Raw genomic sequence first — 17500 nt, forward strand, 5'->3', positions numbered from 1 at the left:
ATTGAACACGTTATAGCTTTTATGTGTCGATATTAAAAGCAGTTAACTTTTGCACTCAATTTTCAGCTTGTTCTAACATGGAGATGGACTGTTTCGTAATTTTGTAAAGCAGGAACACGCTTGCAGGAATACCCAGTCTTCATTCAACATAAAATATATTAAATAATGCACAAACAAATGAAAGCAACACTTTTTTTCATAGCTGCATAATGTGTGTGCTGCAGTTGACTCTTTTGTATTGACGGGTTTCAAAAGGAAGTTTCTCGTGCAACAAAAAGAGCCGTCTTTATTTTTTTGGTGCACTGAGTTGTTCTACATGTGCCTGACACCCCTGAGACTTTCATGATGAATTTGCAAAGCGCGGCTTTTTATAGTGTTTAATGTCAGCGTGTCCACAGAGGTCCGTTGTGTTTGTCGCTGCTAAATTTGGAGGCTATTGTTGAAGCCCACAAGGAGTCATGAGAAGCCACTGAACCTCGCGCACTCCCCTTGCTTCCTTCTTCTCCTTTTCCGGTTTCTCCTCCTCTCACTTTCGGATGTATTTCATCCCCTTCTGCAGCCTTGCACTCACTCCCTAAAATTCCACCAGGCTCCCATCCTTTTTTTTTTTTTTTTTAAATTAATCACTCCAACAAAATAATACACAATAATACCGTAATAATACAATTCCAATTCCAAAACCAAACCCAGCAACATTCAGAATAGCAATCAACAGAGCAATTGAGAGGACATACAAGCATGACACAAAACAATCCAAAAGTAGTCAAATTAAAATTAATAATATCAACGAATGCAGCAAAATGGATGGATGGATGGATGAATATCAACAACAGTATCAGTATTAATAAGAATTCCAACATAGCAGTGATTAGAAATCCCTCATTGACATTATCATCACAGCTATTTATAAAAAAAATAAAAACATTTAAAAAAAAATGGATAAAAGAAGTCATATTTTAGGTTCATTTAATAGTTAAAACAAATTTAAATAATGGATCCCATATTCCAATATATGACTCATTATTATCTAAACTAAATTCAGTTTTTTCTACTGATATCATGTCCATAGCTTGTGTATACCAGTCAGTATTTACTATGTGTGTATACCAGTCAGTATGTATTATGTGTGTATACCAGTCAGTATGTATTATGTGTGTAGACCAGTCAGTATTTATTATGTGTGTATACCAGTCAGTATGTATTATGTGTGTATACCAATCAGTATTTATTATGTGTGTATACCAGTCAGTATTTATTATGTGTGTATATCAGTCAGTATTTACTGTGTGTATACAAGTCAGTATTTATTATGTGTGTATACCAGTCAGTATTTACTGTGTGTATACTAGTCAGTATGTATTATTTGTGTATACCAGTCAGTAATTTTTCCACACCAAAGTCATCCAAGCAGGCCTTAATGGACCTTGATTAGTGCACTGAATACAGAAAATGCAGGCATGAGAATTGTCCGCGTTTGTGTCAAAAAATCAATTCCGCGTTTTTTTTAAAATAAAATATTGTAGCGTGTAAGGATAAGAGTCAAAAAAGGAGTGTCAAAAGATGGAGTTAACTTTGTTTTTTTATTAGCAATGAAGCAGTATATGTTAGGGTTGTACGGTATACTAATAATGTACCGTGGTACTAATGTATCATAAACGGTACTATACTGCTTCGAAAAAATACCGCTTCCCTTTTTTTTTTTTTTTTTTTTTTTTTTACTGCATGACGGCGCCCCATCGTGACATTGCTGGTTTTACGAGCAGACGAGCATGTTCGGCAACGCACACGCACAGAGTACTTACAAGCAGACCCATTGTGTAGACAGAAAAGGGGCATTTTGGCTTAAAAGCTAACGATAAAGGTGAAGCTATAACACTGAAACGCCGCTCAGGTGCTTTAAAACATGGCTAGCTAGCTGGCGCCTAACGTCCATCCGCAGTCGGCAGTATTTTAGCTACTTCTAAACCACTAGTCCTCGCCTCCATGGCGACAAATAAAGTATGATTTTTACAAGTATCATCCCTGCAGGACGAGGAATAAATAAATATGCTTCACTACACACCGTAAGAGGATACAATAGCTCAATGTAAACAAACGCCATGGGTAGATCTACACAGACATCGACTGTAATGATACCAAGTACAAGAGCGTGTCAAGTCGATACAATTATTACATTGATATTTTTTATCGTCACAAAATATCCTTTCCTTTTTTTAAAAAAAATGTATATTATGTTTATAAAGTCAATACGTCCCTGGACACATGAAGACTTTGAATATGACCAATGCATGATCCTGTAACTACTTGGTAGTTGATCCTTACCCAAATTTGTGGTATCATCCAAAACTAATGTAAAGTATCCAAACAATAGAAGAATAAATGATTATTACATTTTAACAGAAGTATAGCTAGAACATGTTAAAACAGTAAATGAACAAGTAGATTAATAATCCATCATAATGTTGACAAAATAATAGGTAGATAAATGACACAATATGTTACTGCATATGTCAGCAGCCAAATTGGTAGCCTTTGTTTGTTTACTTACTACTAAAAGTTCTCTAGTATGTTCACTATTTTATTTAAGGACAAAATTGCTCTTCGATTGTATCAAACAACAGAAGATAAGTGATTATTACATTTTAACAGAAGTGTAGATAGAACGTGTTAAAAGAGAGCTAAGCAGATATTAACAGTAAATGAACAAGTAGATTAATAATTCATTTTCTACCACTTGTCCTTAATAATTTTGACAAAATAATAGAATGATAAATGACACAATATGTTACTGCATATGTCAGCAGCTTAATTAGGAGCCTTTGTTTGCTTACTTACTACTAAAAGTTGTCTTGTATGTTCACTATTTTATTTAAGGACAAACTTGCAATAAGAAACATGTGTTTAATGTACCCTAAGATTATTGTTAAAATAAAGCCAATAATGCCATTTTTTATGGTCCCCTTTATTTAGAATAGTATCGAAAAGTATCGAAATACATTTTGGTACCGGTACCAAAATACTGGTATCGGGGCAACACTAAATAAACTACAAATGTTTACGCATATAGAAATTAAAAAAAAAAAATCTACAGTACATCAAACATTGCACACAATGTACCGGTATATGACTCATCACAATTAAAAGGTATAGCGTTACCGCCCTTGACTGCTCAAATTTAGAGCTACATGTATTAAACGAGCTCTGAACGCCCGGGAGTTATTCTCAGACATAAAAACTACACGATCACAAATACAAAAGACATCACAAAGTCAGCAATTTCAATACAAATCAAACTAAATATCTTTATGCACAATATCTACTTAGATTTGACCAAGTTTCGCGATGAATCTTACACGTGTGGATTTCTCCCTTTGTCGCTTCTTTTCTCGAACAATGTGTCCCCCGCTTAAAAGGTCCAACAAGAAACAATGACTCGAGCGCTTGCTCGATAGACAACATTTATACTTTGTTGTCCGGTCTGTTACGCTTGGGTCGCATTTTACCGCGTGGATTGTTCTCCTTGGATGCGGCAGGAACTCCGGAGGCAAGGTGCAGGCAAGGAAATTATTTAATGTCCATAAACCAGACAGAACACATACAAAAGCAACGCCTGCCGAATGCACGGGGAGCAAAGCTAAAGCTTAGCAAAAGGAAAACAAGCATAGGAATCGAAAAGGTAACGGCGTAACGTGTTGCATGGAAGCAAATAGGACAACCAGACCGAGTGTGGCGAAAGGCAGGAATAAATAGCTCTCTGATTAATGCCCGGGAGCAAGTGAGCACCCCGAACACTAATCAGAGGCAGGTGAAACTAATTTGCGCCCATGGCAACTTAAATATATATATATATATATAAGAAATACTAAGTCAAGTATTTCACATATATATAAGAAATACTAAGTCAAATATTTCATATATATATATATATATATATATATATATATATATATATATATATATATATATATATATATATATATATATATATATATATATATATATATATATATATAAAATAAATACTTGAATTTCAGTGTTCATTTATTTACACATATACACACACACATAACACTCATCTACTCATTGTTGAGTTAAGGGTTGAATTGTCCATCCTTGTTCTATTTGTCACTATTTTTCTAACCATGCTGAACGCCCTCACTGATGATGCATTGCTTTGTGGCACGCAAAAAGTGCTTTCATCAAATGCACTAGATGGCAGTATTGTCCTGTTTAAGAGTGTCACAACATTGCTGTTTACGGCAGACAAACTGCTTTATGGTAGACGAAATGCTGTTGTTGTGTGTTGTTGCTGCGGCTGGGAGGACGTTAATGAAACTGCCTAACAATAAACCCACATAAGAAACCAAGAACTCGCCCTCGATCATTCTACAGTTATAACGTGATTGGGCAGGTACGCTGTTTATATTGTGTGCCTGAATTTCGGGAGATTTTCGGGAGAAGATTTGTCCCGGGAGGTTTTCGGGAGAGGCGCTGAATTTCGGGAGTCTCCCGGAAAATCCGGGAGGGTTGGCAAGTATGCTAAAAGACAAGTTTTCTTGTATGTTCACTATTTTATTTAAGGACAAACTTGTAATAAGAAACATATGTTTAATGTACCCTAAGATTTTTTGTTAAAATAAAGCCAATAATGCCCTTTTTTGTGGTCCCCGAAAAGTACCGAAAAGTATGGAAATAATTTTTGTACCGGTACTGGTACCAAAATATTGGTATCGTTACAACACTAGTGCCATGCGTTACCCAGTACAACAAAGCATATTTCTAGTCGGTCTGCGGTTGGTAAATCAAAAAGTTTGTATACCGCGGGGTTCGTAAAACGAGGTTCCACTTGTTGTTTAAAATGGCGCTCACCTCTCCCTGCGCTCTCCTCTCGCCTTAAGGTCCGCCCAGGGTGTCCGAGCGAGTGGCCCACCGGCAGAGCGTCCGCCTGGGTCGCACCATGAAGCTTCCCTGCCCCGTGGAGGGCGACCCGCCGCCGCTCATCATGTGGACCAAAGACGACCGCAACATCCACAGCGGCTGGACGCGCTTCCGGGTGCTGCAGCACGGCCTGCGCATCAAAGACGTGGAGGCGGGCGACGCCGGCACGTACATCTGCAAGGCCACCAACGGCTTTGGCAGCGTCAACGTCAACTTCTCCCTCATCATCATCGGTGAGTGCAGGCCAGGGTTCATGTTTGTGCCGTTTAATTCAAACGCACTAAAGTTAAAGTACCAATGATTGTCACACACACACTAGGTGTGATGAAATTTGTCCTCTGCATTTGACCCATCCCCTTGATCACCCCCTGGGAGGTGAGGGGAGCAGTGGGCAGCAGCAGTGCCGCGCCCGGGAATCATTTTGGTGATTCAACCCCCATTTCCAACCCTTAATGCTGAGTGCCAAGCAGGGAGGTAATGGGTCCCATTTTTATATGGCTCTTGCATTGTGTTGTATCCGCTTGTGCAGCTGCACTTAATGTGGCGGCAGTCAAACGAGGCGCTTGTTTCGACGCTGCATTGCGTCATGTTGGCTACTGGCTGCAATGATGTCACCATCAAGCAGACGTCTTTAATCAGCGCGTCTGCACTGTGTGTGTGTTGTCCTCATCCATCTCAACGACATATCTGCAAGTGGCACGACACATACATGTGTGTGTGTGTGTGTGTGTGTGTGTGTGTGTGTGTGTGTGTGTGTGTGTGTGTTTGGGGTGGAGCTCGCAGCGGGGCGCCTCGGGTGCAAGCGGAGACCGAGGCGGGGTCAACAGCTGCCATGTAGGACATCCAGGCGGACAGCTGCTGTCTGTCCATCTTTACCGCTCTTTTTACTGCCCCTCATGCTTCCACGCAGGACGAAAACACTCATGTATTTGGAAGGGTTTCCATTTTGGAACAACAAACATCTTCCCAGCTGGGTGGATGTTTACTAAAATGGTGTTGTTTGGACTTGCAATGTTTACAACGCGCAGAGTACGCTTAAATATTTATTCTATACACCAGGGGGCCCCAAACTTTTAATCTACATTGGGTTAACACAATTTGGCCGGGGGCTGTATATATATACTGTATATACATATATACATATATATATATATGTATGTATGTATGTATATATATATATATATATATATATTTGTATATATATATATATATACTGTATATAAATATATATTAGTCCAAAGAATTGCACCTGGGGATAGGCTGATTGGCAAGACTAAATTGACCCTAGTGTGTGAATGTGAGTGTGAATGTTTTCTGTCTGTCTGTGTTGGCCCTGTGATGAGGTGGCGACTTGTCCAGGGTGTACCCCGCCTTCCGCCCGAATGCAGCTGAGATAGGCTCCAGCACCCCCCCACCCGTGACCCCGAAAGGGACAAGCGGTAGAAAATGGATGGCTGGATTAGTGTTGTGCCGATACCAATAGTTTGGTACCGGTACCAAAATTATTTAGATACTTTTCGGTACTTTTCTAAATAAAGGGGACCACAAATTTTTTTATTATTGGCTTTATTTTAACAAAAAATCTTAGGGTACATTAAACATATGTTTCTTATTGCAAGTTTGTCCTTAAATAAAATAGTGAACATACAAGACAACTTGTCTTTTAGTAGTAAGTAAACAAACAAAGGCTCCTAATTTAGCTGCTGACATATGCAGTAACATATTGTGTCATTTATCATTCTATTATTTTGTCAACATTATTAAGGACAAGCGGTAGAAAATAACTTATTAATCTACTTGTTCATTTACTGTTAATATCCGCTTACTTTCTCTTTCAACATGTTCTATCTACACTTCTGTTAAAATGTAATAATCACTTAGTCTTCTGTTGTTTGATACTTTACATTAGTTTTGGATGATACCACAAATTTGGGTATCAATCCAATACCAAGTAGTTACAGGATCATACATTGGTCATATTCAAAGTCCTCATGTGTCCAGGGACATATTTCCTGAGTTTATAAACATAATATAAATTTAAAAAAAAGGAAAGAAGATTTTGTGATGCTAAAAAATATCGATGTAGTCATAGTAGTATCGACTACATACGCTCCTGTACTTGGTATCATTACAGTGGATGTCAGGTGTAGATCCATCAATTCTGGGAATTTGTTCTGTAGTGATTTTGTTGTGTTGCGGTGCAAATATTCTCCCAAAATGTGTTTGTCATTGCTGTTTAGTGTGGTTTCACTATATGGCACATATTTATGACAGTGTTGGCGTTGTTCATACTGCCACCCTTAGTGTGACATGTATGGTTGTTGAGTAAGTATGCTCTTCATTCGCTTGTTTGTAATGTTTTGAAAGTCGAGATGATTGTTTTAATGGTTTATGATCGGGCATGATGAAGTCTTGGTTAGACTTTATTACCCTATAGACTATTTTTAACAAATCCATTGTCATGATTCCGGTGTGTAGTGAAGGAGGTATAACTGTCACTCATCCTACAGGGATGATATTTGACATAAACGTACTTCACATCTTAAAGCACCTCTTCCTGAGGGCGTTTCCGTGTTGTAACTTCACCTTTATCATTGGTTATTAAGCCAAAATTCTCCCTTTTCTGTCCACACACTGTGTCTGCTTGTAAGTACTCCGTAATTGTGTATTGGCGAACATGTTCGACGTGACGACGCGGGGGACCGGTACTTTTTAGAGGCGGTATAGTACCGAATATGATTAATTAGAAGGCCAAAAGTTTGGACACACCTTCTCATTCAATGTGTTTTCTTTATTTTCATGACTATTTACATTGTAGATTGTCACTGAAGGCATCAAAACTCTGAATGAACACGTGGAGTTATGTACTTAACCAAAAAAAAGGTGAAATAACTGAAAACATCTTCTAAATTGCCACCTTTTGCTGTGATTACTTTTTCGCACACTCTTGGCATTCTCTCGATGAGCTTCAAGAGGTAGTCACCTGAAATGGTTTTCACTTCACAGGTGTCATAGTGTTGATGCCTTCAGTGACAATCTACAATGTAAATAGTCATGAAAATTAAGAAAACACATTGAAATGAGAAGGTGTGTCCAAACTTTTGGCCTGTATTGTATGTATGTATATATATATATATATATATATATATATATATATTCCTTGCCGTAGTGTTGGGCGATGAATCAGTCATGTATCGATGGGAAAATGCCTTTTTAGACAATATGATTTGCCTGAGTCCCCGAGAGAAACAAGCGGTAGAAAATGGATTAGAAAGGACAGATTTTAAAAAATAGTAATAAAAATAAATATATATAAAGTTTGTATTTATTTATTTTTTTTAACTTTGGACTTCCCGCGGGCTGGATTTTGGACGCTGGTGGGCCGTATCCGGCCCGCGAGCCGTAGTTTGGGGACTCCTGCTCTACACTGAGTACAAAAGAGGTTTAAATCTTTCTGTAAAAAGCAGATAGTAGCAAAAAAATCCAACTACGCAATGAAATATATCCCTATACGATTTGTCGAGTGACATCAAGGATTATACGTTGGTTGCGTTCCCAGACGTATCAAACTATTGTGCGCCAGGCGTCATTCTACACGACAAAACAGATGGAAACTTGGAAAAACATGGAGCTCTACAACTTCTTTGTGTGTGACTGCGTCAAGGAAATTGGTATCAAGACTCTCCCCGATAATTATACATCGTTTTTGGGTTGCATTTTATGATTTAACTCTGCGTCTACTGCCATGTTTGTTACTGTTGCAGGTGCCGTTTACGAGTAGTGGGTTTATCCCCGTCTTTATCAAAATATAACTATAGATGTCAACATTGTGTATGTGCTGAAAGATTCATATATGATTGTTGTCTTTATCAAAATATAACTATAGATGTCAACATTGTGTATGTGCTGAAAGATTCATTAATGATTGTTGTCTTTATCAAAATATAACTATAGATGTCAACATTGTGTATGTGCTGAAAGATTCATATATGATTGTTGTCTTTATCAAAATATAACTATAGATATCAACATTGTGTATGTGCTGAAAGATTCATTTATGATTGTTGTCTTTATCAAAATATAACTATAGATATCAACATTGTGTACGTGCTGAAAGATTCATTTATGATTGTTATCTTTATCAAAATATAACTATAGATGTCAACATTGTGTATGTGCTGAAAGATTCATATATGATTGTTGTCTTTATCAAAATATAACTATAGATATCAACATTGTGTATGTGCTGAAAGATTCATATATGATTGTTGTCTTTATCAAAATATAACTATAGATATCAACATTGTGTATGTGCTGAAAGATTCATTTATGATTGTTATCTTTATCAAAATATAACTATAGATGTCAACATTGTGTATGTGCGGAAAGATTAATTTATGATTGTTGCCTTAATGAAAATATAACTATAGATGTCAACATTGTGTATGTGCTGAAAGATTAATTTATGATTGTTGTCTTTATCAAAATATAACTATAGATGTCAACATTGTGTACGTGCTGAAAGATTCATTTATGATTGTTGTCTTTATCAAAATATAACTAGATGTCAACATTGTGTATGTTCGGAAAGATTAATTTATGATTGTTGTCTTCATCAAAATATAACTATAGATGTCAACATTGTGTACATGCTGAAAGATTCATTTATGATTGTTGTCTTTATCAAAATATAACTATAGATGTCAACATTGTGTATGTGCTGAAAGATTCATTTATGATTGTTGTCTTTATCAAAATATAACTATAGATGTCAACATTGTGTATGTGCGGAAAGATTAATTTATGATTGTTGTCTTTATCAAAATATAACTATAGATGTCAACATCGTGTATGTGCTGAAAGATTCATTTATGATTGTTGTCTTTATCAAAATATAACTATAGCTATCAACATTGTGTATGTGCTGAAAGGTTAATTTATGATTGTTGTCTTTATCAAAATATAACTATAGCTATCAACATTGTGTATGTGCTGAAATATTCATTTATGATTGTTGTCTTTATCAAAATATAACTATAGATGTCAACATTGTGTATGTGCGGAAAGATTAATTTATGATTGTTGCCTTTATGAAAATATAACTATAGATGTCAATATTGTGTATGTGCTGAAAGATTAATTTATGATTGTTGTCTTTATCAAAATATAACTATAGCTATCAACATTGTGTATGTGCTGAAAGATTCATTATGATTGTTGTCTTTATCAAAATATAACTATAGATGTCAACATTGTGTATGTGCTGAAAGATTCATTTATGATTGTTGTCTTTATCAAAATATAACTGGATGTCAACATTGTGTATGTGCTGAAAGATTCATTAATGATTGTTGTCTTTATCAAAATATAACTATAGATGTCAACATTGTGTATGTGCTGAAAGATTCATATATGATTGTTGTCTTTATCAAAATATAACTATAGATATCAACATTGTGTATGTGCTGAAAGATTCATTTATGATTGTTGTCTTTATCAAAATATAACTATAGATATCAACATTGTGTACGTGCTGAAAGATTCATTTATGATTGTTATCTTTATCAAAATATAACTATAGATGTCAACATTGTGTATGTGCTGAAAGATTCATATATGATTGTTGTCTTTATCAAAATATAACTATAGATATCAACATTGTGTATGTGCTGAAAGATTCATATATGATTGTTGTCTTTATCAAAATATAACTATAGATATCAACATTGTGTATGTGCTGAAAGATTCATTTATGATTGTTATCTTTATCAAAATATAACTATAGATGTCAACATTGTGTATGTGCGGAAAGATTAATTTATGATTGTTGCCTTAATGAAAATATAACTATAGATGTCAACATTGTGTATGTGCTGAAAGATTAATTTATGATTGTTGTCTTTATCAAAATATAACTATAGATGTCAACATTGTGTACGTGCTGAAAGATTAATTTATGATTGTTGTCTTTATCAAAATATAACTAGATGTCAACATTGTGTATGTGCGGAAAGATTAATTTATGATTGTTGTCTTCATCAAAATATAACTATAGATGTCAACATTGTGTACATGCTGAAAGATTCATTTATGATTGTTGTCTTTATCAAAATATAACTATAGATGTCAACATTGTATATGTGCTGAAAGATTCATTTATGATTGTTGTCTTTATCAAAATATAACTATAGATGTCAACATTGTGTATGTGCGGAAAGATTAATTTATGATTGTTGTCTTTATCAAAATATAACTATAGATGTCAACATCGTGTATGTGCTGAAAGATTCATTTATGATTGTTGTCTTTATCAAAATATAACTATAGATGTCAACATTGTGTATGTGCTGAAAGATTAATTTATGATTGTTGTCTTTATCAAAATATAACTATAGATGTCAACATTGTATATGTGCTGAAAGATTCATTTATGATTGTTGTCTTTATCAAAATATAACTATAGATGTCAACATTGTGTATGTGCTGAAAGATTCATTTATGATTGTTGTCTTTGGTAAAAACGTAATCCTTAAGTTTTGCTCACATTTGATTTATTTTATTTAGATTCGCCGAGTTGGTGTTATTGAAACATTCATAGCAAACATGCGTTTAAGAAATACAAATATCAAGACAATACTTAAATAATAAAAGTTAAAAGTATATCAAACAAACCTTTGACGAAGTGATCACTGCAAAATCGTGCTTTCTTTCACTTCACTCACTTGGACAGGAGTGCGTGCCACTTTTTTCATCATCTTTCGTAAAATCTTGCACTTTCCCGCCCTTTTTGATTACATCTCGAGGAACTCTAAGGCACGTTTGGCTTTTTCGTGATTTGAAGAATACAGCCGAAAACAACACAAGCATAGGGCATTTTTTTTCAGAGAAAGGCTAAATGGCACCTAGTACCTGTTGAGAACAGAGCTAGCTTGACCACCACGCATATTGACGTGACTTCAGTGAAATCCAAGCATTATGTTTAGGTTGTTAAAAGCTGAATTTTGCATTGAAGCGCCATCACACTGCAGCAAATTCCAAATGGCCTCTTTCCCGTCACATCAAACAGCGAGCCGACGTAGTAAAATTCTCAGTCTTAATTTAGAGTATCCGCGTTTAAACGACCAGTAAGGTTAACCTTCAAAGACGACCCCCGTCTGTAATCCAATCTCGGAAACAAAAGCAAGCGTTGCTTGCCTTGTTATCACAGCTGGAGCAATCTGCATATGCAATGAGCTTCATCACTTTTGAGACGTCCGATCGCCTTGGCCCCTCTACCCTGCTTCCGGTTTTGGTATTGATTAGGGGTGTAACAAAAAAATCGATTTTCCAATGAATAGCGATTCTTACTTGTAATGATTCTTAATCGATTAAAAAATTAAAAAATCTATGTTGTTTGTTTTTTATCTGTCCTGTTCAGCCACTCAGGCAAATTATATTGTCGATGTAGATGATCAATCAATCAATCAATCAATCAATCAATCAATCAAAGTTTACTTATATAGCCCTTAATCACAAATGTCTCAAAGGGCTGCATAAGCCACAACGACATCCTCGGCTCAGATCTCACATCAAGGCAAGAAAAAACTCAACCCAATGGGAACAACGAGTTAACCTTGGAAGGGACCGCAGATGTGGGGACCCCCCGGTCTTGGGTGACCGGTGCAATAGAGGCCGAGTGGGTACGGTTAATAACGTGAGAGTCCAGTTGATAGTGGGGCCAGCAGGGGATCCTCTCGCATGTAGACAAGTCGGAGCGCCGAGACATCACCGACTGAATCATAAGGAGTGGTCCACCCCAGGTCCCAACTCCATAATGTGAAAGTCCAGTCCATTGGGAGGCCAGCAGGGGATCATCAACTGATGCAGAGACGTCACCAACTGATGCAAAGAGAAGTGGTCCATCCCGGGTCCCGACTAGGAGCAGCTAGCGCTTCATCTGTGGAAGCTGATCCATGGCTACCTGATAACCTCTCCACGGAGGAGAAGAAAAGACAGACGGCAGATCAACTGGTCTAAAAAGGGATCTATTTAAAGGCTAGAGTATACAAATGAGTTTTAAGATGGGACTTAAATCATTCTACTGAGGTATCATCTTTAAGTGTTACTGGTAGGGTATTCCAGAGTACTGGAGCCTGAATGGAAAATGCTCTAAAACCTACAGACTTTTTTGGTGCTCTGGGAATCACTAATAAACCGGAGTTCTTTGAACGCAGATTTCTGACTTTGCCATTTGGTACAAAACAATCCGCAAGATAGGATGGAGCTAGACCATTTAAGGTTTTACTACTTACGTATAAAATACTAAAGTCGCATCTTGCACAGGAAGCCAGCGCAGGTGAGCCAGTATAGGCGTAATATGATCAAACTTTCTTGTTCTTGTTTTTCTTGATCATATCTGCTGGACAGAATTACTTTAGAAAAGAGAAGTGTGGGATACATCTTTTGTTGCCTTAGTTGTATTTGACTTTATTAAATGTTTGGGTAGAATTTTATTAAACAAAACCAGTTTTCTTGTAATATAAACAATTTTGTCATGATCCGTTGCACGGATCATGTTTTGTTTTGTTTATTATTTCCTTATTTGTTGATTTAGTTCTGTTTCAGTACCTTGTTTTGTTTTCTTTGTTGCCATGGGTGCTGATTATTGTCACCAGCCTCTAATTAGTGGTCGGGACGCTCACCTGCTCAGAGAGCTATATATTAAAGTACCCATGATTGTCACACACACAGAAGGTGTGGCGAAATTATTCTCTGCATTTGACCCATCACCCTTGTCACCCCCTGGGAGGTGAGGGGAGCAGTGAGCAGCAGCGGTGACCATGCCCGGGAATCATTTTTGGTGATGTAACCCCCAATTCCAACCCTTGATGCTGAGTGCCAAGCAGAGAGGTAATGGGTCTCATTTTTATAGTCTTTGGTATGACTATATATTCCTGCCTCACGCCATACTGTGCCTGGCAGTTTTGTTTGCGACACGCAACAAGTTGTGTTCGTTATTCTTGCTTCTTGTTCCTGTTTTGGCTAGTCTTTTGCTACACTTTACCGTAGCTTCCCGTGCCATCGGCACCATTTCGTATCTTGGCTTGATTATGGAAATAAATCATCTCTCTTACCTGCACACTGCTTCCGGACGTCCATCTGCATCTTGGGGAAACGACCACCGCAAAACTAGGCAGCCCCGAAGTAACACATTTATCAGAGCTGTTTATTTATTTCATGGAGGAATGTAGTTAATCATAAAACTGTCACTCAGTGTTATTAAAAAAAGTATTGATTTTGAATCAAGAATCGAATCGTTGCCCCCAAGAATGGAATGGAATCGTGCGGTGCCCAAAGATCCACAGTCCTAATGTTTATCATTCACTCTGACCATTCATTCATTTTTCTTCATTTTCCTCCAACCGCCGTTTCATTCCCGTCAATATTATCTCAGTTTCGTATCTCGACAGCTGCGCTCGACGGTTTTTGTTGGAAAGTGTGTCGCCGGTCGGTCTTTCGGGCAAGTGAGGATGGAAACATGGCCTCCGCCGGTGGTGGAAGATGAGTGATTGAAAGCGTACGCCTCGCGGTAGTTGGAACCAGATGTGCCGACAATGGGAGCGTGTCGGAACCGGCGACGGGAAGTTGTGCGGAAAAAGGAAGGAAGCTGCGTGTGTCCATGTGCAAGCGTACGAGTGAGCGGCGCGATGATTTACAGCGATGTCATAGCTGGCCAGTAACATCTGACATGTGGTTTTAATTGCAGCTGGATTGTGGAGGTGCTGCGTGTTTTAAAAAAGTCAGCTTTTCAGGGATTTGAGCTCATCAGGCTGCAGTCTGCGAGCTCAGTGGAACACTGCATGCTATCATGTCGCCATTCATCCTTTAATCCCACCAGCAGATTAGGAGGGATTCGTACTGACCCGGTCCAGTCCGAGGCGTACAATGCAGAACTCTTGCGTTGCAGTAGCACATCCACTTTATCTTCTTTCCATCTGACTCCGTCCCAAGTGAGACTGCAGCTGTCCACTGGACCAAAACCAACATGTGGGATCAGGTTGCAGACTCGCATCAGCGCTACTTCATACTGCATCATCCAGTCCTTTGTTTCTCAATCCACCATGCCTTAGTTCTTCTGTTTTTCAAACTCTATGTCACACATCCATGTCCTTCGACCCCTTCACACCTTCCTTTAACCCCCTGTTCATACAAATGCGCCGTTCCCCAATGTTGAGGTCTCTCTGTCCCTTGTATTCCCTTGTCCCTTAGTCTCTTTGGTTCCTTGATATTACTCCAAAAAAATGTGTCCGTCTATTCTTTAATCCCCCTTTTTCTTGCCCCCTTCAGTCTCTATTGTCCCTCAGTCCCCAATCCCTTCATACCTCAGTCTTTTTTGTCCTATAGTCCTGTCTTTTCTACCCTCTGTCCCTCTATCCCCCGTTCTTGCAAACTAACCTCTTTCAGTCGCTTAGTCTTTCTGGCTCCCAACTTCTCAGTACATCCAATTTATTTGTCCCCCCAAAATCTTTATCCCTGGTTTTGTGGTCCTTCATGCCACTATGATCCAGTTATTTGCCTCCTCAGTCCAACATTCTGTCCTCAAGTTCTTCTAATCCTTAGTTCAGGGGTGCTCATTACGTCGATCGCGAGCTACCGGTCGATCTCGGAGGGTGTGTCAGTCGATCACCAGCCAGCCATTAAAAAAATAGTCCTAAAAATGGGCGATCATAAATCTTCACTATGACGTCACTTTCGTCACTTGATTGACATTCAGGGCACCCGAGGGTCTTCTGAGATGACGCTGGCTGCTGCCAGCTCATTAAAATTACCGACTGGAAGGCGAGAAACACTTTATTTCTGGCGCCGTACCTGTCGTCAAAACTCCAAAGACCGACTGCACAGTTGCACAATAAAAGCGCTGCTTCATCCTGCCTGCGCTACCAAAATAAGAGTCTCAGAAACCTGGCGTGCACAAGCTAGCAAGCTACGGAGTTTGCCAACAATGTATTTCTTGTAAAGTGTATACAAAGGAGTACGGAAGCTGGATAAAAAAGATGCCAAAAACCAACCACTTTCATGTGGTATTAGACAGAAAGGAGGACTTTTTTTTCTCATCCATTCAAAAATGCGGACATTATCAGCATCAATGTCTGATTCCTATCAATGCAAGTCATCAGAATCAGGTAATACACCAACTTATATTCTTGTCTTCATGAAAGAAAGGAATCTATATGTGTTAAACATGCTTGTATTATCTCTAAACACTTTTAACTTATTAACAATATTAACTATATGTGTTAAACATGCTTGTATTATCTTTAAACACCTTTAACTTGTTAAAAATATTAACTATGTGTTAAACATTCTTGTATTATCATTAAACACCTTTAATTTATTAACAATGTTAACTATATGTGTTAAACATGCTTGCATTATCACTAAACATCTTTAACTTGTTAACAATATTAACTGTATGTGTTAAACATATTTGCATTATCTTTAAACACCTTTAACTTATTAACAATATTAACTATATGTGTTAAACATACTTGTATTTTCATTAAACACCTTTAATTTATTAACAATATTAACTATATGTATTAAACATACTTGTATTTTCATTAAACACCTTTAATTTATTAACAATATTAACTATATGTGTTAAACATGCTTGTATTGTCATTAAACACCTTTAACTTGTTAACAAAAACATATGTGTCATAAATAAGTAAAAATATAAATTATATATATGAATGAGGTAGATCCCCACGACTTGATCAATTGAAAAGTAGCTCGCCTGCAGAAAAAGTGTGAGCACCCCTGCCTTAGTTCCTTAATGCTGCATATCTCGGTCTCCTTGGACGTTTCCTGACTCATCTAGTTTCAAGTTTATTCACAATACCATATAAAAATCTATGCGGACTGGACACTGGCCGAGAGTTGGTGGGCGGCCGAGATTGGAGTTGGCTCTCTTGATTGCTTTGTTGGGTCTGCTCCTGTCTCTGGCCATGCTCCTCCCCACCCCCAGCAGACGATGGCGTGTTGTTGTTTTACTTTTGTGGTTGTGTGTAGAAGTGGCACTGCTGGAATGGCAGCTGGTTGCATCAGCTCTGCTCTTTTAATGTCTTTAATGTCCTTTGTGTTCTTTGATGTTTCCCTCACACACATGTTTATGTGTGCTATGGCTATGAGGGTTTTTTTCTCCTTGGCCTCAGTCTGGACCCGCTCTCCAGGGGCCCAGGCTTACACTGTAGATGTTAAACAGATCAGGAGACAATGCACAACCTTGTCGAACACCCCTTTGAATGGCTTGGAATTGACTGCATTCACCTTACAGTATATTCAGACTGCTGCTTCTTGTACAGATTTCTGATAATCCTCATGTTTTGCCCATCAATATCCAGCTCATTCAAGATTTGGAAAATGATTTTTATGTTTCACTTCATCAAATGCTTTGGAATAGTCTATAAAACACAGGTATAAATCCTTTTGCACTTCTATTGATCTCTCCATTACCATATGGTGTGTGAATATAGCTTTTCTGATGCCCTGGTCTGGGAGAAATCTGAATTACATGAAACGA

The 17500-nt window shown here is 37.7% G+C and overlaps 1 protein-coding gene across 1 annotated transcript in view; it reads left to right on the plus strand.

Moving 5' to 3' along the window:
- Positions 1-17500, plus strand: part of fgfrl1a (fibroblast growth factor receptor like 1a) — a 182761-nt gene that overhangs the window by 61799 nt on the left and 103462 nt on the right. Inside the window, exon 3 of the mRNA XM_061976642.1 lies at positions 4899-5171. Within this exon, the coding sequence (XP_061832626.1) occupies positions 4899-5171 (273 nt within the window). The remainder of the gene's footprint in view (positions 1-4898; positions 5172-17500) is intronic.

The sequence above is a fragment of the Nerophis lumbriciformis genome, linkage group LG16, assembly GCF_033978685.3.
Source record: "Nerophis lumbriciformis linkage group LG16, RoL_Nlum_v2.1, whole genome shotgun sequence".
NCBI classification, from domain to species: Eukaryota; Metazoa; Chordata; class Actinopteri; order Syngnathiformes; family Syngnathidae; genus Nerophis; species Nerophis lumbriciformis.